Here is a 27107-nt window from a genome sequence, read left to right as displayed (position 1 = left end):
GGACAGACCCTGACATCAGGGAGCTCACAGTCTAGTAAGGGAGAGACATTGAGAGGATTAGAGCACAGGTGGGGAGCACCACAGTGGGACTGTGTGTAACCAGAGGAGGCTCAGAAGAGGGAGTTGCTAGTTGTGCCTGTAGGACTACAAAAGCTCTCGGGATTTGACATCTGGGCCAGGGTCTGAGTCTGAGAAAGGGCCTCCTCCTCCATGACCTCTCCCTGCTTTGATTTCCCCATAGCACTTAAGCCTGGCTCCCCACGGACACCCACCTTCGCTGCCCTGCACAGTGGGCACACCTGTCTCCATCTAAATCGAAGTGGAGAGCTTGCCTTCATGTTCCTGTGGCCTAAGCACAGGCCCTGCTACCTAATATGGGCTCAATACCTATTTGTTAAATGATTCCCGGGGAGAGGTTTCTCCCCAAACACCATCAGGAGTTGCCCTGGGCTAGCCCGAGGGGTAAATTCCTTCCTAAAGCTTTGGAAGAATCACCAAGACCATGGAGTAGCGCCCATCACTTGTCTTTTGCTCCATGTCTCCCCAGTGTCCCTTGTTGCCTCCAAATGTGGCCCACCAAGGCCTTCCGTTTAGAGAGCTCCAGGCTCCAAAATCTCTCCCTGAAGAAACTACCCTTATTGATGAAACTATGTTAAACAATGGGATACTCTGCAGCCGTGGGAATGGTGGGAGGCTTTCCGATGTATGCCTGTTTATGTAAGCTTGATTTTGGAACCAATGTGAATGTTTACCTATTAAAAACACACCTAGTGGACAAGGAACCCGGAAGCCCGGTGACCCTTGAAGCCCTGGCAAAGGTCAGAGCTATGCACCCACTGTTTTGTCGAGACAATGGAAGGTGAAGCAACTTCCCCACCAAATAGCCATGTAAATCCTTACTGATAAGATAGTCTGCCTGTTACTGAAACTTGCCTGCTTAAGGGCTAAGGGTGTATCCCAAACTGAATAAAAGAGTGGCAAGGTGGCCCCCCAATTTCCAAATTATAAAAAAACAAACAAAAACAACAACAAAAAAACCCCACACTTAAATCTCACAATGAAGATAAAAATTCACCTAAGAGTGTGAATAATTGATAGGTAATTCAGTTTTCAGTTTGAGCTTCAATAAATTATTGACTGAACACATGAATATTTCCCCATAGCATCTTTGAATCTTCGTTTTAGTCCTTTGCTCTCTTTTTCTCCCTAGAGAAGGACCTCTGGACACCTTGGGAGGACCAGAAGCTAGAGACTGGAGAGATAAGGGCACAGGTACTTGCAGCCTTTCTACCAAACTTGTCCATCTCACGGAGATCCCACCATGTACGGGTTCTTTGACTCAAAGTCCTTTCACTTTGATGGTCTCTGTTCTCGGCTTCCCTTGGGGAAGAGATGGAGCTGGTATCAGTATTTTACGGTTGGGAAACTGACTCCGACTTCATGTGTCATGATTAGTTGGCCTTGAAATTGGGAGAACCCAGGTTTTCAGGAAATTTCCAAACCATATCTTCACCCTAAACCCGCTTCCTGGGTTCGGATTCTTATATCTACCTACTAGTTGGTTCCACCAGGATGTCTCTCAGGCACCTCAACATGTCAAAAAATGGCCTCCTCATCCTCCACCCAAACATGGCTCACTCAGCTTGCCAGTCCACTAAGAGCACTACATGGATCCAGTTACCTACACCGAAATCAGGGTTCCATCCTTACTTATTCCCGGTCCCTTATCATTCTTCGATTTGTATGCCCCCATCCCTACCCCTAAGCCTGACCTAAACATCTCCCAAATCTGTTACCGACTCTCCAACTCTGCAGCCACCCCTTAACCCAGGCTTCTAGCATCTCTTAACTAATTATTATAGTCTCCAACCTTAATCCCGCTTCACTGCAGGCCAAGTCTTCATTCGAAAATGCAATTATGTCACCTTCCTGCTTAAAATCTTTTAGTGGCTAGGGGACTGTCTAGGGCGGGGGGATAAAATTAAATCTTTATTGTTCAGATTATTACAGTTGTTCCTCCCCCGCCCCCCCATAGCTCCCCTCCACCCGGTTCCCCTCCCACCCTTCGCCCTCACCCCCCCCCCACTGTCCTTGTTCATAGATGCACGATTTTTGTCCAGTCTCTTCCTGCATCCCCCACACTCCTTTCCCCCCCAAAGAATAGTCAGTCCACTCCCTTTCTATGGCCCTGATTCTATTATAATCACCAGTTTATTCTGATCATCAGATTATTTATTCACTTGATTTTTAAATTCACTTGTTGATGGATGTGTATTTGTTGTTCATAATTTGTATATTTACCTTTTTCTTCTTCTTTCTCTTCTTCGTTTTTTAAATTAAATCTTTATTGTTCAGATTATTACATTGGTTCCTCTTTTTCCCCCCACAGCTCCCCTCCACCCAGTTCCCACCCCACCTTCCACCCTCACTCCCCACCCACTGTCCTCATCCATAGGTGCACGATTATTGTCCAGTCTCTTCCTGCACGATTTTTGTCCAGTCTCTTCCTGCACCCCCCACACCCCTTTCCCCCGCAAGAATAGTCAGTCCATTCCCTTTCTATTCCCCTGATTCTATTATAATCACCAGTTTATTCTGTTCATCAGATTATTTATTCACTTGATTTTTAGATTCACTTGTTGATAGATGTGTATTTGTTGTTCATAATTTGTATCTTTACCTTTTTCTTCTTCTTCCTCTTCTTAAAGGATACCTTTCAGAATTTCATATAATACTGGTTTAGTGGTGATGAACCCCTTTAGCTTTTCCTTATCTGTGAAGCTCTTTATCTGACCTTCAATTCTGAATGATAGCTTTGCTGGGTAAAGTAATCTTGGTTGTAGGTTCTTGGTATTCATCACTTTGAATATTTCTTGCCTCTCTCTTCTGGCCTGCAAAGTTTCTGTTGAGAAATCAGCTGACAGTCGTATGGGTATTCCCTTGTAGGTAACTGAGTTTCTTTCTCTTGCTGCTTTTAAGATTCTCTCTTTGTCTTTTGCTCTTGGCATTTTAATTATGATGTGTCTTGGTGTGGTCCTCTTTGGATTCCTTTTGTTTGGGGTTCTCTGCGCTTCCTGGACTTGTAAGTCCATTTCTTTCACCAGGTGGGGGAAGTTTTCTGTCATTATTTCTTCAAATAGGTTTTCAATATCTTGCTCTCTCTCATCTTCTGGCACCCCTATAATTCGGATGTTGGTACGCTTGAAGCTGTCCCAGAGGCTCCTTACACTATCTTCGTATTTTCGGATTCTTTTTTCATTTTGCTTTTCCCGTTGGGTGTTATTTGCTTCTTTGTATTTCAAATCTTTGACTTGATTCTTGTGATCCTCTGGTCTGCTGTTGGGAGTCTGTATAATATTCTTTATTTCAGTCAGTGTATGCTTCATTTCTAGTTGGTCCTTTATCACATCGAGGGTCTCACTAGATTTCTTGAGGGTCTCATTAAGTTTATCGGCGGTTTCTAGAAAGTTCTTGAAAAACCTTAAAAGTGTGGTTTTTAACTCGATATCCAGTAGTTTGCTTTCCTCCATTTCTGTCATTTGTGTCCTGTTTCTTTGTCTCGGCATTTTTTATGCTTCGCTGTGTCGATAGAGTGGCTTTCTGTGCTAAGTGTCCTATAGGGCCCAGTGGCTCAGCCTCCCCAATTACCTGAGGTAGACACTCTTGGTGCACCCCCTTGTGGGGTTTGTGCACAGTCTTGTTGTAGTTAAGCCTTGATTGTTGTAGGTAACACTGGGAGGATTTGACCTCCAGGCCAATTGGCTGTGAGAATCAGCTGTGTCTACAGTGGAAGAACTACTATGCTGAAGACACCCTTATGGGGCAAGACTTGCTTCAGTGGGGGTTTGGTGCTCACTGAGTCTGCCCCCTGAGTGTGTCCCTTATGGATCTGAGGAGTTGTAATTTGATGGTCCCACTCTGACCACTGGGTACACTGGCTCTTGGATCTAAGGAGGTACTAATCTAGCCTCTGCCTGAGGCTAACCAGCAGAAGCCAGCTGTAAAGCAATGCAAGTTGCCCTGGGCCATTGGGGCAGCTGCAGTTTGTTAAGTAATTTTCAGATTACAAAGGGCCGGGCCTTTCATATGCAAAAGCCTCTGTGCATGGCTTGGGCGGGGCAGGGTCTCAGGGGATCAACAGGGCAGGCGGGTGGAGGGAGCAGTATGGCTGCTCTCAGTCCTTCCCTCAGAGGCCCTGGCAATTGCTGCGAGCGCCTCCGAGAGAAAGCTGCCCTCGAGTCCGACTGATGCCAGACAGTCCCGTTTCTCCCGTATGAGTCTGGGTCCCCAGAGACTCGCCTGGAACTGGAGCTCAGAGCTTGAGACTCCCTCTGGATTGAAAAAGACTATCGTGTCCTCAGCTGCCAGCCCTCTCCGCATGCACCTCCGCACCTTTGTATTTTACTTCTGCACCGCACCTCCTCTGAGTCTCGGTATGCTTTTCTCTTTCCTTCTAGTGTAGAATTTCCACTCAGCCAGCCTTCCTGTGGTTCTGGATGATGTCTGTTTCGTCTTTTAGTTGTATTTTTGAAGTGGTTGTTCGAGGCAGCAATCTCTGGTGTTTACCTATGCCGCCATCTTGGTTTCTGCCAATATTATTTTAAAACTGCTTTTGTATCTTGTTATGTGCATTTAAAATTTTATATTACTTATTTTTGCTCTTTTTTTTGGTTTTAATCTATTGTTCTTTTTCCAACTTCTTGAGGCAGACGCTTAGCTTATTAATTGTCAGCCCATTTTCTCTAAATAGGTATAGAACTTGTTAATAAATTTATAGGTTTCCCTTTATTTGTGTCCCACAAGTTTTAATATCTAGTATTTTCATTACTATATTCAGCTCTAAACATTTAAAAATTTCCATCATGATTTTTTCTAACCTATGAGTTTTAAGTATGTTTAAAATGCCCATATGTATTTTTTTAATCTCTTTTTTTGGTGAATGACTACCATCTTAATTCTTTTATGTTTATTGAGATAATATTTTAATATAGTAATAGTTGAGTATATCTTGATTTTTTTTTGGTTTGTTTTATTAATCCTCACCCAAGGATATTTTTTCCATTGATTTTTAGAAGGGAAGGAATGGGAGGAGAGAAACACTAATGTGAGAGAAACATTGGTCCTGACTGGGGTGGGATTGAACTGCAACCCAGGTATGGGCCCTTGATCAGCAATCTAATCCACAACGCTTTGGTGCTCAGGCCAACGTTCTAACCACTGAGCATACCGTCCAGGGCTGAGTATATCTTGATTTTTCTTTAAAATACGTAATTATTAAGGTAGCTCATGTAGCCAGTGATGGTTTTATTAATAAAATATATTCCTTGCATAGATGCATGGATCATACATATAGTCTGTCCTTTACTAATTTAATCTATTCTGATTCAACATTAAATTTTACATTCTAAAAACAAAAAGACAAATAAATGAAAATTTTTATTTACATAAATATACAGCTTCTGAAACAACAGTTTTCCATGGAGGGTGCTTTTGGATCCTAGGGACAGGTGTACCCTTCAGAAAGGCACTGAAGACCAGAGAGAAAATAAACACCAGAAATTTATCTTTTTCTCATATCTGCTCTTTTCTGCTCTCCCTGTAAGGCTCCCTCTACTCCTGAAATCACAGTGCAAATGGAATTTGGGTACTCCTTTGCCATAATTGACTTGCATGTTCAAGAGACCAGCCCAAAATGATCTAGAGCAGCGGTTCTCAACCTTTCACAGGGGTCGTCTAAGACCATTGGAAAACACATATATAATTACATATTGTTTTTGTGATTAATCACTATGCTTTAATTATGTTCAATTTGTAACAATGAAATTGGGGGTCACCACAACATGAGGAACTGTATTAAATGGTTGCGGCATTAGGAAGGTTGAGAACCACTGATCTAGAACCTATAAGTTGATATTTTCACTGATAGTTCATTAGTCCTACCTGTGAAAATGTCTACTTCCTCCTTGTCCATCAGTGACCAAAGGAAAAGGATGACCTATGCATGGTCAGAGCATTCTGGAAACATAGCTTAACAGAGGTTTATTACCTCCCGATGTAATAATATTTTCAATACATAACAGAAACCCTATGTAAATAAGTAACCAGATGAACCCCACTTATAAAGCCTAAAAATGTGTGAAAAATAATATAAACAGAACCACATAAAAATAAAATTGGAGCTACTACCAGAGGAACTGCCTTGCATGCCTTACTCCTCAAACCTTTGGAATGTTAGAACAGTCCAAAATAACCTTGGGACTGGGTCAAACCACCACTGTATTCCAAACAAGTTGGTTAAACTAACAGAAGTGCCATCGTAGTTCTTGGATTCCAAAATCACCCCAATCAGAACTGGACACTCCCTAGAGCTTCCTTCCCAGAAACATGCTTTTTGGCTTTGTTCTTTGTACACTCGTTTCCCTCTGCCTAGACACTCCTTCTCCTGAGCTGTTAACTCCTGCTCAACGCTCAGGTCTCTCTCTCTTTTTTTTATATTAAAAGAAGTAATTTCCTCTGCAAGCCTGCCCAATCTGATAGAACTCCTAAATTTTGATTACATAGCCCTTTTGCTTCTCCACGTGATCTCATAGTAGCCTGTACTTAACCTGAAGACCTTGCTGAGTGCCTAGCTGCACATAGGTGACCAGTAAAGAGTTGAAGAATGGAGTAACTCAGACCGTTTTCTAGAGTCACCAAGAACAATACGAGGCATCCCTCCTTTCTTCACCTCAGTATTAATGATACCGTAGAGTCTCTCTTCACAATTACGGTTTATCATGCCACCAGGCCCCTGGGGGCTATTCTCAGGTGCGGAGCTGGGGCTCGGGCTCGGCTGCACTCAAGCTGTGAGTCCCGGCACTAAGCCTTCTTGCCAGTAGGTGGCAACTGAAGCCTGAAAGCTGAACACTGACTCTGCTCCCTCCCTTTTCTGAGCGGCTTGGAGAGGATGCTCTGGTGAGGATCTGGCTCTTGGCTCCCAGGCTGCTGTTCCTTCTTGCCTGTGTGGAAGCAGCCATTGCCTAGACTTCTCCTTTGTCTTAGATTCTAATTTGGTTCAAGTGCATGTGTTCTAACTAGAGTTAAAAACTAGGTGGGCACTGTAGCTATTAAAAATATTTTTTTAAGAGCATGCATGTTCTTAGTAACTGTCCGTAGTCTTCCTGCGTGTCCTTGTGGATGATGCTGAGCTCCAGGTCAAGGAAGTAGCCTGGGTCCCCCCTGAGTTCCCGAAGCCTAAGGGCTTGAACTGGAGAAAATTATTTTCGTTTTTTTTAAAACGTAGAGAACAACAACAGAAGTAGAGAATGGCTGTGGGTGTGTGGGAGGAACTTACTGAGGCACTGCTAGTATCACGTTAACATCGTCCCAGAGTTATTTTTAAATTAGCTTTGAGGCTGTTTGTTTGATCATGTTACTGCTCTGGGTCTGAACTTGTGGTGACTGTCTCACAAGAATGACATTGAATTGCAGCGGTGTTGTTGCTGGGGGGGGGGGGGGGCAAGTGATCCTTGGGAGGCAAAGAGAGGCTACCAGTCTTGTCTGGAAGAGGAGGAAAGACATTTCTTAAGGAGGGACAGTTTGAGCTGCCTTGGAGGAGGGGAAGTCTATTCTGTCTCGGTGGAAGAAACAATTTGAATAAAAAGAGAAGCACAAATCAGCCTTTTGTATTTCCAAATGCATCTAGCCTACCCCCAAACTCTGCCTAAAATCCTCTCAGCCTATTCATGCCAGCTAGCCCAAGGCCTTCCTGGGAACCCTGGCCTCTTCTGGGTGATTTAGCTTGTACCTCTCACCTGCACATTTACCCTCTTGTGCCCAGGTGTGGCCGCTGTCTCCTCGAGCACCCGGACCTCCTGTTTCCTCAGGCACTGCAAGGAGTTCAGCTTGAGTTCCTTGTACCTGGGATAGGTGCCCTCGACTGGGGTTTCAATAAGTAACAGGTGAGATCCTTACCCTCGCCTGCTATGCTCTAGCTTTCAGCTTCGGTGAACCAGGCCAATCAGCAGATCTCTTCTCATAGGCCCTACGACGTAGGGGAATGAATGTCCCAGGAAGTGTGTGTATTCAACTTCTCTTCCAGGCTGGAACAACAAGGACCTGGGAAAAGAGTGATTTGGGATTCTGGGACAATTTTAAGAAAAGCTCACATTTTGCTGATGCCTCAGCCCTGGCCAATGAGCAAGGCAAAGGCTGCATGTGGGTACCAGGAACACACGCCCCGGGAAAGGAAGAGTGGGAGACAGATGAAGTAGATGAGTGGCGAACTCCTTGGAGAGAGAAATTAATCTGCTCCCAGAAAGGATGTCAGGCAGAGGTTGTTAAATTGCTCTGAGAAAACGCTTGGTTGGGACTACCCCTGTGGAGCCACAGGCGCAGACCCAGGCTCTCTTCGGCCTGATAAGCACTCCCTACCAACTTCCAGGCCTTGGCGTGGTGCTTCTGTGACACGGACTCGAAACACTGTCGTGCCAGGAGGCACTAGCTGGAGGTTCTGAAAACGGCAGGAATTCTGTAGGAGAACTGAGGGAGAGGCTTTTAGACCTGGAAGAAACCTCAGAGCCCATCGAGCTCACCCCTGCCATTTCACAGTGGAAGGAAACAGATGGAAAATTATTTGCTTCCTCAAGGCCACACTGAGTTGGTGGCAGAGTTGAGTCCATATAAAACACTGGTTGCTATGGTTCTTAAAACTATGGTCGTACCAGATGATTTCTCATATACTCCACCACCCCATCTTAGTTCCTTATTGTGGGGCATGAGTAATCAAGGACTCTGTACACTTGTCCAGGATGAAAAGCTGTCCAAATTATGCTGGAACAATGCCACAGTGCTAGGCAGTTAGACAAACAGAGCAAGGACGACAGGCCAGGTACAGAGGGTCACCAGGGTGGAATGGGCAAAACTGGGAAAACAAGGACTTCACCCCCACAGGAACCTTTCCTCCCCTGCCATATTGCTGGTCATATGAGTTAGACCCCCTTAGAGGGGGAATGAACAGGGGGCTGGAGAACAGCCCTGAAGCATGAAGCCCTTAAGACAGTGAGGTTCTGACCCGAATCAAATACATCAAGGCCTCAGTTGTGTTTCAGCTCCAGGCCCAGAAAAGCAGCAAAACCAGACCAGCAACCATGGCTTATGTTAACCAGGTGTATTGATTAACCCTTGCCCTGATGCTGACCAATCAGTGAAGACCATGACCCTGAAAGGACACACCTGAAAAGCTGATGAATATTCTATCGAGCTCTTCCCTTGGGACCTCCCCTAAAATCCCCACCCTTACCACCTTTAGGGCAGCCAACACTCTCTGTGGAGCACGCCTGAGCCTGAGCCTTTCCCCACCCCTTACACCACGTGTCTTCCTTGCCTCTCTCCTAACTTCCAAGGCCCTTCTTTTGCTTCTGTAACTTGTTTCCTGCGCCCATTCTTCTACGGCTCACTCCTACCTCTGTGACTTTCTAAATAAATGTTCTCTTAAAAGTTTGAGTCTTGCCCTAATCGGCTTGGCTCAGTGGATAGAGTGTCAGCCTGCGGATTCAAGGGTCCCAGGTTCGATTCCGGTCAAGGGCATGTGCCTTGGTTGTGGGCATATCCCCAGTAGGGGGTGTGCAAGAGGCAGCTGATCGATGTTTCTCTCTCATCCACGTTTCTAACCCTCTATCCCTCTCCCTTCCTCTCTGTAAAAAATCAGTAAAATATATTAAAAAAAAAAAAAGTTTGAGTCTTGGCTCTGCATTCTTTCTCAGCTAGAACTCAAGTACCGAGGTTGCTGAACCGAGGTCTAATACCTGGTGCCGTTTTCCCCACTGACACCACCACTAAGCTCTAAATGCCCCACCTCTTGTTTGTGCCTAAAGTTGCCTTTAACAGGAAGAACCAGACTCTGGTAGAAAGAACACAGGATCTCAAACCCAGTGGAGAAGTGAAATGAAAGGGCCCCAGAGGGTCCTAAAATAAAGGAGACAACAGCCTCTGGAGGGTTTGTGGCAAACTTATTATTGAAGTGCGGAGGGCAGAGGGGTTCCGAGCAGGCCTCGGCTTCAGAGGCACAGTCCTGGAGGAGGAATGGCACCTGCAGGGAACGTGAACTCAGTCACTGCTGCTCACTACACAGAGTTGCGGTGGAGTCTTCTTGCGGAGCCTGAGAGCAAAAGAAGGGAGAGCCAGCAAGCAGCTGCTTTAGATTCCACATCTTGCTGCATTCCCACGGTGACATCACCTCCCTGGAGCAGGCCTCAGAGCCAAGCTGGGGACGGGCACAGACCCTTCTCTGGCCCTGGCTGCCTGCCAGCTCGGGGTGGCCCAGGCAATTACTATCTTCATCACAGACTTCCTTTTGCTGCCAGAGGTTTTCCCAATTTTTAGCTTAAAAGCACCAGCAGGAGAAAAAGCAAGCAATGTTCTTGTTAATATAAATCCACAGCAAGAACGAGCCGAGAACGGGGTGTTTTCCAGGGCTGGTGGATATCTGCGAATGTCCACGTGTCTTATGCTTGGGTGGGTAGTGCTGTTGAAGGTGCCAAACGTCTGAGTGTTTAGGACGACTTCGTGTTTTTGAGAACCAACGGGGAGAGTCACTGGGCAGAATCAGAGCCTAGAATCGGGAAGGACGGAGGGGAAACAGGTTGAATCCTGAGATCATTCCCAAAGGAAGGCAGCCCTACTTCCAGCAGCAGCAGGAAGGCCTGTGCCCAGGCTCTGCGTGAGCGGCAGGGTAGTGGGTAAGGAGGTGGCCCCCTCTTGCTGTTTTGGGTTACTGTTTGGGCAAAGCGAAGTCCCAGGCAGTATCCTGTGCACATTTCCACATGGCCTGCACCAGGCGGGTGAAGCCCATGTCTTTGGGCTTCTCCAGGCCTCTCATCAACCGTTGCTTCATGATGGAAACAAATTCCTTGTTGCTCAGCTCCCCGTTGCCTAGAGGAAGAGGCAAACATGACAGGGGTAAGAGGAGGCCTCGGAACAAACAGAAAATTCCATTGTTCACACAATGTGAGTTGTAAAGCCCAGCGCTCTCTCACAGCCAAATTGAATTCTCTTGACCTGAAACGAACTGGTTTGTTCTTGATCTTTCTGGCTGCATGCAACTCTGACAGGTTAGTGTGACAAAAGTTAAATGAGAATATATTCGATGTCAGGTCCTGTGCTAGGTGTTGTGAATAAGGAGACAAACCTTTGTCCCTTGAAATACTCACAGGTTGTGGGAGAGACAAACACATGATCTCAACAGTGTGGTAAATGCCATAATGGGGTAAAGGATGCCCTCGGGGTGCAGAGGGAGACTCTCTAACCCAAGCTGGAGGTGGTACAACTACAGGTCAGCAGAGCTTTCCTGGAGGAGACTCTTAAGTTGAATCCCAAAGGACTAACAGGAATTGGCCAAGTAAAGGAGAGTGAGATGGAAAGCATTCCAAGTAGTGGTAGTAGCATTAGCAAAGGCACAGCAGGGAGCAGCAGGCCGACGGAGCTACGGGTAGGTATTGCTGGACTCACAGGGGTGGAGTGGGGGCATGGCAAGTAAACTAAAGAGGCAGGCAGGAGACAGGTCCCCAAGAATCTTGTATTTTCATGAAAGGGTTTGCACTTTATCTTCTGGGTGGTAGAGCACCAGGAAAGGACTGGAAGCAGGGGAGTGGAGTGCAGTTAGCTTTCCATTTGGAGAGATTTTTCTGGCTGAATATATGGGGATGGGACCAGAGAGCAGCACAACTGGATATGGGGGTCATTTAGGAGATTGTTACAATGGTCAGGTGAGAGATGAGGGTTGTTCATGGTGAAAACCAAAATCACTACTGGCTTTGGGTTGAGCCCATTTTCTCAAGGATTCCCGTCCACCCTCCCCCGGGGCAGGTGCTCAGGTCTGCAAGGAATTTGGAGAGCATCTGCTTTCACCAAAGGTCCCCTCTCAGTCACACGGAACAGTGACCACTCCAGCAGCAGGAGGCAGTTCCCTTGACTAGAGGCCCAGGACTAACTGTCTCACTGCGGGTGATGAGGCAACAGGAAGCCAGCAAACAGACCTCTACTAATGACCGGTCTGGAGAGAGTGCAAAGAGGGACTAAATGGGTTACTTTTGTACAGAGTACCTGAAAACCGGAACAGCCTGTTTTCTGGCTGAAGAGAGCATGGGCAACCACAGAGATACCCCAGGGATACCTCACAGCACAATTAAACAAACAAAAGCAGGCAAACTAGTCCATGGTACTGTAAGTCAGGAGAGTGGCTGCCCCTGGGAGTGGAAGTGACTGGAAGGCAGCAGCAGGGGGCCTCTGTGGTCCAGGTAATGTGATGTTTCTGGACAATGGTGGTTACACAGGTATGTTCAGCTTTTAAAAATTCATTAATCTGCCCGGCAGGTATGGCTCAGTGGTTGAGTATCAATCTATGAACCAGATGGTCATGATTTGATTCCAGGTCAGGACACATGCCCGGGTTTCAGGCTCCATCTCCAGTAGGGGGTGTGCAGGAGGCAGCCGATCAATGATTTTCTTTCATCATTGATGTGTTTTTTTTATTATCTCTCCCTCTCCTTTCCTTTCTGAAATCAATAAAAATGTATTTCAAAAATTCATCACTCTGTACACTTAAGATATTTACACTTTTCTGTATGTATATTTCAATATTAAAAGTAGCCTTGCTGGGCTAAGCAATCAATAATATGGCTTACTAAAAATGTAATTAAAAGAGCAAAAAGTCTAAACAAGATTCTTACTATTTTGTATGTAAAATGAAACTTCAGATGAAAAAATCTGAGGCCATTTCATTCAAACTACTGTGGGATTTGTTTCCTGCTTCCCTAAGGCCAGAGCTGATTAGTCTGGATGGCTAGGGGTATGACTGAATGTCATCTGTGTGTGTGTGTGACCTGTGAGTGCAACTCTAAATTCTTTGCTGAACAAGTCCTCTGACATTTTGACCTAAGACCTTGCACTGGTAGAAATAACAATGTCTTTTTATTCTTATTTTTCTAATACAATAATACTGATAGTCAATATTATTTTATATTAGTTTCAAGTGTATAGCATACTGGTTAGACAATTATATAATTTACAAAGCAATTTCCCTGGTAATGCTAGTACCCACCTGGCACCATACATCGTTATTACAATATTATTGACTGTGTTCCCTATGCTGTATAATTCCTCCTCAAGCCTATTTTGTAACTACCAATTTGTAATGATAATGGCTTTTAAATTTAATATATACTTCCTTTTTCTGTAGATTAAGAAAATAAGCCCCAGAGATGTTAAATGATTTTCTAAAGGTGACTCAGTAGATATTGGCAGAGCCTGCTTCTAAAAGGCTGGAAAATCCAATGTAATTTCCCAGGCCCTCCTAGGAGTAGAGCACTGTGAGGCTGGTTGCCTTTATTCTCTGATTCACCTCACAGACCAGCTCTAGGATATCGGCTTCAAAAATTATAAATGTAAATGTTTCTTAAACAAACAACAACAAACCACTTGAGTGTGATTAGAGTAAAAATACCTGGGGGTGGGCCCTGGCCTGTTATGGCTCAGTTGGTTAGAGCATTATCCTGTACACCAAAAGCTGATGGGTTCGATTCCTGGTCAGGGCACATACCAGATTGTGGGCTCAAGGGCACATGTGTGAGGTAACCAATGTTTCTGTTTCTTTCTCCATTTCTCTCTCTCAAAAAATAAATTAAAAAAATCTTTGGAGCCCTAACTGGTTTGGCTCAGAGGACAGAGCCTACAGACTGAAGGGTCCCAGGTTCGATTCCAGTCAAGGGCACATGCCTGGATTGCGGGCTCGATCCTCAGTAGGGGGCATGCAGGAAGCAGCCAATCGATGATTCTCTCATTATTGATGTTTCTATCTCTCTCTCCCTCTTCCTATCTCTGAAATCAATAAAAATATATTTTAAAAAATCTTTGGGAAGTTAATCTCTCTACAGTAATGCTATTCACTAGAACTCTCTTCAATGAGGGAAATGTTTTTTAAATCGGTTCTATTCAATACAGTAGCCACTGGCCACATATGGCGACTGAGCACTTAAAATGTAGCTAACGAGACCAAAGAACTGAGTTTTAGAGTATATTCAATTTTAATTAATTTACATTAAAATAGCCATTTGTAATTAGTGGTATCATACTGGACAGGGCAGCCTAGAGGATGGGGCCATTTCCTTGTCCTAGCCCTGGGACTTCCTTTGACTCAGACCTCAGTTGTGATTGCAGGTAGTAGATTTAAATAACTTGAGCTCAACTTAATAACAAATAAATTAATGAGATTATGTGTAAAGTACTGAGGTCCTGTATGTGTGGGGTTTCTAAAGGTGAATAGGACTTGTAACTAACCTTAAAAGTTCACAATTTAGTAGGGAAGCAAGGCCACATATACAGAGATAGAGTGTAACATGTAGTAATGTGGATAAATTGATTCAAGTTAAAGAATGAAAAAAAATTCATTTTGCTGGGATCAAAACAGCAGATTTCACATAGGCAGATGCTTCTGGGCTGGTTCTTGAATTCCCGTAGCCGTGCTTCCTGAAGGAAAATGAACAATGAACCTTGGCTGGGACAAGCAATGGAGGCGAGACAAGCAATGGAGGCGGGACAAGCAATGGAGGCGGGACAAGCAATGGAGGCGAGACAAGCAATGGAGGTGAGATAAGCAATGGAGGCGAGACAAGCAATGGAGGTGAGATAAGCAATGGAGGCGAGACAAGCAATGGAGGCGGGACACAAGCAATGGAGGCAAGACAAGCAATGGAGGCGAGACAAGCAAAGGAGGTGAGACAAGCAATGGAGGCGGGACACAAGCAATGGAGGCGAGACAAGCAATGGAGGTGAGGCAGCATAGAGGGTGGCATCACTGAGCTCTGATTCGGACCTGGTTTTGCGGTCTACTATTACCTTTGTGATCCTGGGAAAATTACTCAACCTATCTGAGTCTCTCAGCTTCCGGGTCTGTAAATGTGGTTAGTAACAATCCAATGTCAGAGGATTAAATGAGCAGCTTAGCACAGAAAGCACTGATAAAAGTGTGAGCCTGCGTTGTGAATATTAGCATCATTATGATGTCAGCTACCAGAGCTGAGAAATAATGCTAGAAGCGGGATCTCTCACAGGGCTTCCTACAGAGTGGTCACAGACACCCAGATGGCTGCCAGCTGGGTGCCACGATGGAGTGTGGAGACTGAAATGCGCCCTGGGAGGAGGAGATGCAGCAACATCTTCCTAGGCATTCAGGTCCTTGAGTGCTCCCAATCTACTAAGCAGCAAGCTGGGTCCAATATTTTTGTTTCTATTTTTTTTTAGCTTTTATATTTGAGTTTATGTTTATTTAACTTTGAAACACTTCTATAGTTGAATTGTTTCCATTTTTAAGGTCCTTGTGGTCATAATTAATTGAGAACTCTAGGCAAACGGGAATTACAGGAAGAACTGGAAAACACAAATCAGGACGGGGGCTTATATTTCTCAGTGTCATGATGCTGAGGGCTGAACCATCGATGTGGGGAAGGGGTTGGCTAAAGAGGTGTGGGCTACTACGTGCAGCTGTCTGCAAGGCTCCATTCCAAACAGTGTCCCCTCCAAGGGCAGTAGGCTGAGCCTTCGCGCCTGACTCCAGAGGGCCCCACTCACCATCACAGTCAAAGAGTGCAAACACCACATCACACACATGGTCTGAGAGCTCCACTTTAGCCACTGTCCTGGCCACCTGCTGCATGGTCACTGAAGAAGAAAGGAAGATGCTAAATTAGCATAGCAGAGGGACTTGCATTTTGCTTTCTCTAAATGCAGTGGATAAAACTACTCAATCATAATAAAGAATTTTCAACTGTAGTTAAGAAAATGATAATTTAGTGTTTAATCCTTAACCCACGGAAAGAACATGATAACAAAAGTAAATACCCGGTAGCAAAAGGAAGGGGAGGTGGGAAATGAGGAGGCTCCCCTCAGTAACTAAGGCTTCACCCTTCAGTTACTGATGGACCGTAAGTACCTGCACGGATGAGCTCCCGGCCCCTCCTCCCTACAGGTTTTCCACCTGCTGCCCTGTCCTTTCTAACTCAGCCCCTGGGGATAAGGGGCGCCCGTCTCACTAGTTCAGGATGTAGCCTTTTCTGTTTGTCTTTTTCCGACCTCCAGAAAATCTTTTCTCATGCCAATTTCTCTTTTTCTGACATTTACTGTTGAACGCTAGCAATCATGTGAGAAGTGTGTTCTCATGGAAATAAGCCAGGAAGGACTAGGCAGTTTCCACTGCCTTTTACCCCATTTATCGTGATCTACCTACATCTATAAATTTTATATCTGCATTAACGTTGCTATTGCTTCTAGACACACTCTTAAGTGGGCTAAAGCATGGAGGAAAGGAAAGAATTAATTTATACTTACCCAGAAGCAACGGGAACTTAAACTAGAGTCGTGTGCCTTCTCTGTCTATGTAATCCCTGCAACTTCAGTTCTTTCTTGTCATTTTTTTCCTACATTCGGTCTTTCGCTTTACCTCTGTCACCTCCACATATTCAGTGCCGATACAAATGCCGGAGCAGTGCAGAGGAGCGGGGTGATGTAGTAGGAAGGCTGGGCTTAAGTCACAAGACCTGAGCTCCAGTCCTGACTCCACCACCACCATTCTGTGTGAACCCCATGGAGTAGCTTGACCTTTTTAGATCTAATTTTCTCATTCAAATGAGGGAATGCCACAAGGTAACTGCTGAGGTGGTTTAGTATGCAAAAAAAGTTTATTGGTGTTTTCTGGAATCCGAGGCTAGGGTGGGGTGGAGCTACACAGAAATAGCTGAGGGTAGAGGAAAGGTAATATTATCCACAAGCTAGGCTACGCCTCAGTGTTCAAAGCCTGTGGCTTGAGGGGCACTTGGCTGCTCAGGAGGGTGGGGAGAGCCAGCTTCCTCTTCCTGCAGCTTTGGGTTACTATTCACACTGCCCTCTCTCAGATGTGAGTTAGGGTGGAGGAATCAATGTCCCTTGGAAAGAAAAGATGTAAGCCCTGACTAGTTTGGCTCAGTGGATAGAGCGTTGGCCTGCAGACCGAAGGGTCCCAGGTTCGATTCCGGTCAAGGGCATGTACCTTGGTTGTGGGCACATCCCCAATAGGGGGTGTGCAGGAGGCAGCTGATCGATGTTTCTCTCTCATTGATGTTTCTAACTCTCTATCCCTCTCCCGTCCTCTCTGTAAAAAATCCATAAAATATATTTAAAAAAAAGATTTAAGCAAAAAATACTATTGCAGTGGATGCTCACGAGCTGTGGTTAACTACTGAAAGGGGAGCTGGGCATCTCACACCTGCACAAGTTCCAGGGTTTAGAAACTCAGCCTCCTGGGTCTAGAGCAGTGATGGTGAACCTTTTGAGCTCGGCGTGTCAGCATTTTGAAAAACCCTAACTTAACTCTGGTGCCGTGTCACATATAGAAATGTTTCGATATTTGCAACCATAGTAAAACAAAGAATTATATTTTTGATATCTATTTTATATGTTTAAATGCCATTTAACAAAGAAAAATCAACCAAAAAAATGAGTTTGCGTGTCACCTCTGACACGCGTGTCATACGTTTGCCATCACTGGTCTAGACACTTGATTTTCTCCGCTGGCCCAGGAAGAACGGATTCCTCGTAACTAAATTGCTCAGGGAAGGAACAGAAATCATAGGCCAATTGACAATGGGAATAGTAACTAGATAGAGAACTAAAATGGTAACAGCTGGTTATTACACTTCTCAGTTGGAAACTATACTAAGGAAACCCAGTTCACCTCAGAAGACTGCTCCGTGAAAACACTGATGCTCTCAAACTGTGATCACCCCCATGGCTACAGAAGTATGTTCTGAGAAATAGATCAAGACTTCTGTATCCGTGTGTTACATAAACACGAATGCTTTTTGTTAACCATCCCTTTTTTCTGCATTTCACATCAATCTCACACTCTGTCGTAACTGATAAGTATCCTCTTTTCCTCCTCCCCAGTTCCTCCATTCTCTCAGGGCAGAGTGCCTACTGCCAATTCCTCTTGATATTCCAGGTGCCCATCCTTCTCCCCATGAAGATGGGCCTTTTCCTCTAAAAAACCATGAACTAAAACAATACCTAAGGATGTCAGTGTGAGCTCCTGAGAACTGTTAGTGAAAGCTCGTGGAAGCATTAAGTGGCTGTGGAAGAGGGACCTCGGGAGGCCACCAGCAGGAATGCCGCACCACAAATGCCATCCTGTGACAGTACAGCTACAGACTCCTCCATCTCATACGGAGGGCTCCGACACCACTGTGCTACAGGGGGAAAACCCAGGGCTGCTAAGGTAGCCAACTCAAATCACTGGGAAGTTACAAGTCAGCAAATAGCCTGGTGGGGGTGCCCTTCCATAGGCTCCCCAGGATATGAATCAGAGCAGAGGAGGAAATAAACATTTAACTAGCTGGTGAGCTGTCAAGCCGAGAGTGCTCAGGGCAAGTGGGATGACAGCAGATTAGGAGCCAAGCACTCGACAGCTGGTCCTGAGAGTTGGCTCATTCATATTTGCTTCCACATCCCGGAATAAATCACTAAGTCGTAATTAAATCACAGTAAGCAGAACTCCTCTCCTTCCCCTGCAGATGCCGACTTCCCCATGCAGACCAGCTGTTGGTAGTGGAGTTTGATTGATGGCTGAAATTCCAGTTTCTAATCTGAAAGATGTCTACATGGAGCATGAAATCACCCTGGAGAAAGCTTAGGTTTCCAAGGCCTATGTACTCCTTTTGTGCAAATTTGGCCCAGCTGCATGAATCATAGATGGGCATAAGATTGGGTGATTTCTACTAGATTGGGACAGGGGAGAATTTGAAGAAGTGGGCTCAACTGGCACTCAAAAATGTGGTACCATCTGGCCTTCCGAAAAGTCCAAACAGAATCTGAGTTGTGCCAGGTTCCAAGTTTACTCTCTGGCATGTTCCACGGCTGGACAATTCAACAGTAAGAGAAAAACATGCTGAGTTTGTGTGACTATAACAGCCGTGGGCAAACTACAGCCCGCGGGCCGGATCCGGCCCGTTTGAAATGAATAAAACTAAAAAAAAAAGACCGTACCCTTTTATGTAATGATGTTTACTTTGAATTTATATTAGTTCACACAAACACCATGCTTTTGTTCCGGCCCTCCGGTCCAGTTTAAGAACCCATTGTGGCCCTCGAGTCAAAAAGTTTGCCCATCCCTGGGCTATAATATTAGAAGCGATCCTGTATAATAAAACCCTAATATGCAAATCGTCCGAACAGTGGAACACTGGTCACTATGATGCATACTGACCACCAGGGGGAAGATGCTCAATGCAGGAGCTGCCCCCTGGTGGTCAGTGCACTTCCACAGGGGGAGCACCACTCAGCCAGAAGCCTGGCTCATGGCTGGCAAGTGCAACCACTGCAGGCGGGTGGTAAGGAGTGAGGGGTCCCGGACTGCGAGAGGGCGCAGGCCGGGCAGAGGGACCCCCCCACCCCCCAGTGCATGAAATTTTGTGCACCGGGCCTCTAGTATTACATAAAACTATTTACCACAGTAGCCAAACCGAAGAAAGGAGAGCTCTGAAGTGACAAGAGCCCACATATCCACATGGAATCAGAGAATCTTAGAATTGGAAGAGACCTCAGAGGACATGTGAAATCCAGAGAGGTTAATGATTTTCCCAGGGTCACAAAGTTAGCTGGTAGCAGCTGGTAGACTCTAGGATCTAGGTCTCCTGACCTCCAACCCCATGACCTTTCCCCTACACACACTGGGTCTACTTGATTCCTTATATGGGCAATATTATTCTCCTCCATGACTATTACCCTAAACAAGAGAAAGAGCTCAGAGGAGAGAAAAGCCAAATTGGGAAATCCTCAGTGCTAGTGAGGAGGGTTGAATGGCTGAGGGTTGTGAGGAGGCAGCTTTATAGTGTGACCACAGATCTATACAGTGGAAGACATAAGCATTTCCTTGTAACTTACAATTTCACAGACAACTTAAAAGGTTTATTAAACTGCAACCCAATGAAAAGCATGTGAAGTAAGGTGGCCCTGGGAGCATTTCCCACAGCTGCCTCTGAGGCACAGACACAGCTATGGGCAGCATGACCCAGTTAGGAGCTGCCCGCCTCCTGCACAAAGGTGTTTGGAGAGGTAATATGCCAAGTTGGGCTGACAGTCTCTAGCTGTGTGGCCATGTGATTATTCCTGCAGTGGAGAGAATCAAAAGCTGGCTTGTGACTGCCAAGGTTACGTGAGGGGAGACATTTCTGCTTCAGCCCTGGAAAGGCTTATGATGCAGATGTCTTAGTTTCTTCAGCCCATCCCTAGATGGCTTTGGGGGAGGTGTGGGGACAGGGAAGGATTTTCACTTAAAGGGTATTTGTCCTTTCCTCTTTATTTTTTAACATATATTTTTATTGATTTCAGAGAGAGGAAGTGAGAGAGATAGAGATAGAAACATGAATGACAAGAGAATCATCGATCTGCTGACTTCTGCCCGATCCCTACCAGGGATCCAGCCTGCAACCCGGGCATGTGTCTCGACCGGGAATCGAACCGTGACCTTCTGATTCATAGGTCAATGCTCAACCACTGAGCCAAATTGGCTGGGTGGTCCTTTCTTTTTTTATCTTCTTCTTCCAGGATACTTTGGCTAATATAACACACACCTGATTTGGGGGTAGGGTAGAAGATAGCATTTAGGACAGTGGTTGGCAAACTGTGGCTCACAAGCCACATGCGGCTCTTTGGCCTCTTGAGTGTGGCTCTTCCTAAGCCTTAGGAGTACCCTAATTAAGTTAATAACAATGTACCTACCTATATAGTTTAAGTTTAAAAAATTTGGCTCTCAAAAGAAATTTCAATCGTTGTATTGTTGATATTTGGCTCTGTTGACGAGTTTGCTGACCACTGATTTAGGAGAACTGGCGATTTAAGAAGCCAGGAGAGCCCAAACCGGTTTGGCTCAGTGGATGGAGCGTTGGCCTGTGGACTGGAGGGTCCTGGGTTCGATTCTGGTCAAGGGCCTGTGCCTGGGTTGTGGGCACATCCCCGGTAGGAGATGTGCAGGAGGCAGCTGATCGATGTTTCTCTCTCATTGATGTTTCTGGCTCTCTCTATCTCTTTCCCTTCCTCTCTGTAAAAAATCAATAAAATATATTTAAAAAAAAGAAGTCAGGAGGAATACAGTACACTGATAATGACAATTATAACCATCCTCGTTCTATACGGTGCCTTCGAGCCACAGGCAGGTTGGCCCTCTGTGCTCAGGCTGCCAAAGGTGAGGGAGGTCCTGGCTCCTAAACACTGTACATGCTGAGGAGAAAACCTGCAGTCAGGTTTCTGGACCTCAGAGCTGAAGCTTCAATGGCCTTACTTGCTTAGCACTATTAGGTAGTCAGTGATTCCAGCTGACACCAAGATCAAGAGGGCGATCCAATTTAGTGGGGAAATCATACATACCATTAAGATTGAGAAATACATAGGAGAAAATCAGACATATTAACAACACATCTGAGTTACAGTAGAATAGTCTGTATTGGGTAGGAGGTACATTTGGGATCTGAATCCTAAGGACTAAAAAGACTGCTTCAAATGTGGGCATGCATGGTAGTGGGTAATATAGGGTGGGGATGGGGGAGTCAGCTTGAATAAAGTACTGAAAGCAGGAAGGGATGCTGATGGCTGGCTAGAGCTAGAACAGGTGCAGGAGGCAGGATGGGGGGTGGAGAGAGGGCACATGAGACGGTTAGAATAGATTTTACAGAGGGCTAGTCAAGTCTCCTTGCAAGGACATCTTCATAATGAAGTCAGGTCTTGTTTGGAGACCAATTTCCCATATTAATTTGCTTTCCCTCTTAGACTCTTTAAAATTTCATTCTTTTTATTTTAAAAAGTTATTTTTCATTAATCAATATATTCCCCTGTTTTAAAATTCAAGTGGTACAAAAAGGGTTAAAGTCTCCCTCCCCACCTTACACTCCAGTTGTCACCTGGTCATCCAGAGGCAACCAGTATCTCCAGTTTCCCCAGAAATAGTTTATGGATATAAAATGAAATATTTATTCTTCATTTCTTCTCACAAAAATGGTAGTATACCAAAACATGCAGCCTTTTTTTACTCATTTAATAATATATCTGAGAAATTTCATACCAGTTCATAAACAATTCCATTAAAAAATATTTTATTGATTTTTCTGGAGAGAGAGGAAGAGAGAGGGAGAGGAAGAGAGAGAGAGAAACATCAATGTGAGAGAGAAACATCCAAAGGTTGTGATCAAACTTGCAACCTGGGTATGTGCCCTGACCAGGAATTGAACCTGTGACTTTTGGTGCAAGGGACGATGCTCAACCAACTGAGCTACACGGGCCAGGGCAACAGTTTCTTTTTAACAGCCGCATAGTATTTTACCAACAGGATGTATTATTATTTATTTCACCAATTTTTAGTTTATTCTAACCTCAATCTTGAAGAGAAAGTACTTTTTATCCCCCGTTTTACAAAATTACTCCCTTTGTGGTCTATAGTTGTCAACTTCAACAGAGTCTGAATCTCTGACAGCTAAAGTGAGAGCAAATGACATATTTAAAGTCAGTTTGCTGAAGTTATATGAAGGCTAAATACTCTTCACATTTATAAGTATCTTATGAAAGCTTCAGAAGCTTTGAAGAGTAGTAAACCTTGAAATCCCCAAAGAAGCCGCAGTTGCAATAAATACTAAATCACTCTACTTCCCACTTGGTGTAATTCCTTTCTGTTCCTTTTCTCTGTAGGATGTAATGTTGGCAGATTTTGTCCCTGCTTATCTATTTATGTGGATGTTTTGACAGTTTATCCCACCTTCAGCCTCCTCTCTCTCCCACTGGTAATCACGAATCCCTGAAGCAGTTCACTCTCTCTCCCTGAAGTCGTTTATAAAATTTTACTAAAACAATATATTCAAAGCAATATACTTAAGTCAGAATCAATCTTTGGAATTGCTAAGCGACTTTAAATATGAGGAAATAGACCAGGTCTCTACAGAGAAAATGCCTCATAAAGCAAACATTTCTTTCAGAATTTGAGCTTTCTTGTCTACATCATGAGTAATTTTACTTTAAAAATGGATAACTTTGTCTTTTTTATAAAATCTTAAAAAAAAATTTTTTTTAAACTGATTTCAGAGAGAGAAAGGGAGAGGGAGAGATAGAAACATCAATGATGAGAGAGAAGCATTGATCGGCTGCCTCCTTCACACTTACTGGGGATTGAGCCTGCAACCCAGGCATGTGCCCTGACCAGGAATCGACTATGACCCCCTGGTTCATGGGTTGATGCTCAACCACTGATTTACATGGCCAGGCTGACTTTGTCATAAATGAATAAAATCCTGGCAGACACCCCTCTTCAGATATAAATGTTTTTACAAAATGAAATGATGAACTGAAGCACTGGGGCATGCCTCCCACAAACTTTAAAAGAATTTATAAAATGGGAACTCTCCCCCAAAACTTCTTCTCCACACATCTTCATGACATTCCTGCCTCCTGCTTTTAGGCTATGGCTGTCCTGGGGGGTACTCTCCCATATTCTTACTGTGAATTTCCTCCTACTTCTGCCTTCAAATATAAGCACTGGGTCCCCCATATCATCTTCTGGGTTCTTCTAGCAGTAGTGTACCATGTACCAAAGAGAACAGTGGCATGGAACTCAGTGAACCTGAATCTCCAGTCTGTTTTGCATCACATTAGCTGTGATTTGAGCAAGTCATTTCCTTCATGTGTAAATGAAGAGGTTAAAAGTAATAAAGTAGGGGTTTATGATTTCTAAGCTCCATTCCAGCCTTAAATTTTACGACTGCCATGTTGTTATTTTAATTTAAATTTTTATTTTCTTATTGATTTTAAAGAGAGAGGAAGGGAGATGGAGAAACATCGATGAGAGAGAAATGGATCAGCTGCCACCTGCACGCCCCCCTCCTGGGGATCAAGCCTGCAACCCAGACATGTGCTCTGACTGGGAATCAAACCAGCAACCTCTTGGTGTATGGGACGAAGCTCAACCAACTGAGCCACATTGGCCAGGGTGCCATGTTGTTATTTTTAGACTAGAGGCCTGGTGCATGAGATTTGTGCACCCTCTCACAGTCTAGGACCCCTCGCTCCTTACCACCCGCCTGCAGCGGAGGAGCGAGAAGCTCCCACCCCTGCCGCTGTGCTTACCAGCTGTGAGCCTGGCTTCTGGCTGAGTGGCGCTCCCCCTGTGGGAGCGTACTGACCACCAGGGGGCAGCCCCTGCATTGAGCATCTGCCCCCTGGTGGTCAGTGCACATCATAGCGACCAGTCATTCCACTGTTTGGTCGATTTGCACATTAGGGTTTTATTATATAGGACAACATGGCTTAAATCAGTTAAAATGTCCATATCTTGAGAAGTCCTCAAAGAAAATCTACAGGTGGGAATTTCTGGAATTATGGCAGGTGTGGTGGGCAGAATTCTGAGATGGTCCCCATTTCCACCCTCTAGAATACGCATCCTGTATCATCTCCTCTCCTTGAATCTGGGCAGAACCTGTGAATCTGATGGGATACTACTCCTGTGATTTAGGTTACTTTACATGGAGAAAGTATGGGATAATCATTCCCAGGATTATCTATAATAATAGAAGTGTAATATGCTAATTACACCAGATGGCTGAACTGTGAACCACGTCCTGACGACCTACTGGATGAAGCCGGGGCTGCTGTGAGGGCTGAGGCAGCAGCTGGGGCTGTTGTGAGAGCTGAGGCAGCCGGGACTACGAGGGCCAAGCCCCTTGCACGAATTTTGTGCACTGGGCCTCTAGTGATTGTACAATGTAAGAATACACCTCAGCACACTGGGGAAAGAGTTCCTCTGCTGGCTTTGAAGAGGTGAGTTGCCATGTTGTGAGAGGGCCTGTGAGAATAACACACGGTAAAGATTTGCGGTGACCTACTGAGAGTGATCCCTAGTCTACAGCCAGTGAGAGAAAGGGGACCTCAGTCCTACAACGGAAAGGAACTAAATTCTGCCAAGAATCCAAATAAGCTTGGAAGAGGATCCTAAACTCCAGATGAGAGTGCTGCCATTTGGACACCTTGATGTCAGCCTTGTTAAGAGAACCTAGCTATGCTGTGCCTAGACTCTGACTTACAGAAACTGAGATAATAAACAGGTGGTGTTTTAAGATGCTAAATTTGTAGTAATTTGTTGTACAGTAAGAAAGCTAAGTGAGGAAGGTATTTATGGTTGGGATGTCCTTTGGAAGTTCCTCAAATAATACTTTATATGTAGGTGTTCTCACTTTAGGTACATTTAGAGAATGGCCACTCTTCTGCAACTACTAAACCAAGCTCCATTAATCAGATCTTATAGCGGCACTAATCAAGGTCTAATTAAATTTTAAATTTCTGAAAAAGAAAATAAAAGTTCCATTCTTCTTTTGGGAATTCAACAGTCTTGCTCTGATTTCGAATGTATCTGGTAATTATAAGTTAGCTCATTTTCACACAGATTTGGATAAAACTTTAGGCTATAACATGTCCCTTAAAACATTACTACATTCCATAAAAAGCTGATTTAGTTATAGTCATAGAATTCCAAATGTGGAAGAACCTTAGAGATATTTAATACAACTCTAACCCGAGGGTCAGAGACGTGACTTGCTCTTGATGTCAAGAAAATTAATGACCTGGGAAGGTATCATAGTCATATTATTTTCCCCTCACTCTAGGCCTTTATTAGAGCATTTCACCATCTTTACAGGATCAGATCATGTTTACAATTAATTCACTAATTTATTCAACATTAACTGAATATCACTGTATATGCAGAATGGTTCTAGGCTCAGAGTAGAATATAAAGATGTGGAACACATGGTTCATGTCCTTGAGAGTTTACAGTCTAGTTACTAGGAACAGAGAACTTAAATAATAATAATATCTTCTGCCGAAACCGGTTTGGCTCAGTGGATAGAGCGTCGGCTTGCGGACTGAAAGGTCCCAGATTCGATTCCGGTCAAGGGCATGTACCTGGGTTGCGGGCACATCCCCAGTAGGAGATGTGCAGGAGGCAGCTGATCGATGTTTCTCTCTCATCTATGTTTCTAACTCTCTATCTCTCTCCCTTCCTCTCTGTAAAAAATCAAAAAAATATATTAAAAAAAATAATATCTTCTGAAAGCAATGATTCCAAGAATTTTTTAAAAAGTTAATTCCTTATTTTTGTTACTTATTCTTTAAGATTTCTTTTTTATTTCTTGATTTTAGAGAGAGAGAGGGAGAAGAGAGAGAGAGAGAGAGAGAGAGAGAGAGAGAGAGAGAGAGAGAGAGAGATTGATTTGTTGTTCCACTTATTTATGCATTCATTGGTTGATTCCTGTATGTGCTCTGACTGGGACTGAACCCGAAATCTTGGTGTATCAGGACGATGCTCTCACCAACTGAGCTGCCCAGCCAGGGCTGCAAGAATTTTTGGATGAATGAGGAAACTTAGGAAAGCTAAAAGCTCCAATCGTCCTCATTAATACATACTAATAACTTAAAACTTCTAAAATCATCTGAATCTCAACAGTGAATGAGAAAAAAACAGTAGATACTACAACTTCCTAAGAGAACAAAAGTAAGCCTCATCAGCTCCTAGGGCAAGCATGTCAAACTCGTGGCCTGTGGGCCACATGCCTCGTATATTTGGTGCATGTTAGCCTTTGAATTTAACATGCTTGTCCTAGGGTAATTAAAAAAAATTACATCACTTTTTGCAGAGTTTTCACGTTGGGATAGGTTGTTTCCAGCCTGCTGGCTCTTTAATAAGATAAACAGGCAGAGGATAGGTCACAAAGCCAGTGAGTAGCAGGCACTCGAACTCAGGTCTGAGTTTAAAACGAAAATTTATACTTACCAATTTCTTACATATAGTTAATGCTCAATAAATGCTAGATGTTAGAACAGTATTTAAAAGTATAACAAATCCTTGCCACTCCAATGAGTAGAGGTGGTGAAGAACACTCTGATTATTAGAAGCTAAGTAGTCCGTATCTGTGTATTTCTTTTTCTTAAAAATATTTTTTTATTGATTTCAGAGAGGAAGGGAGAGGGAGAGAGAGATAGAAACATCAACGATGAGAAGAATCATTGATTGGCTG

The 27107-nt window shown here is 44.3% G+C and overlaps 1 protein-coding gene across 1 annotated transcript in view; it reads right to left on the bottom strand.

Annotated features, from left to right (window-relative positions):
- Positions 1-9972: 9972 nt before the first annotated feature.
- The window catches only part of MICU1 (mitochondrial calcium uptake 1), a 170281-nt gene continuing 153146 nt past the window's right edge, over positions 9973-27107 (bottom strand). The window contains exons 12-13 of the mRNA XM_059662425.1: positions 15604-15693; positions 9973-10911 (exon numbers count right to left, since the gene is read on the bottom strand). Of these exons, the coding sequence (XP_059518408.1) occupies positions 10751-10911; positions 15604-15693 (251 nt within the window). The 3' untranslated portion in view covers positions 9973-10750. The remainder of the gene's footprint in view (positions 10912-15603; positions 15694-27107) is intronic.

Source organism: Myotis daubentonii, chromosome 13, assembly GCF_963259705.1.
Source record: "Myotis daubentonii chromosome 13, mMyoDau2.1, whole genome shotgun sequence".
Lineage (NCBI taxonomy): Eukaryota > Metazoa > Chordata > Mammalia > Chiroptera > Vespertilionidae > Myotis > Myotis daubentonii.
The sequence above is the reverse complement of the archived record's forward strand: the minus strand, read 5'-3'. Positions and strand labels throughout refer to the sequence as shown.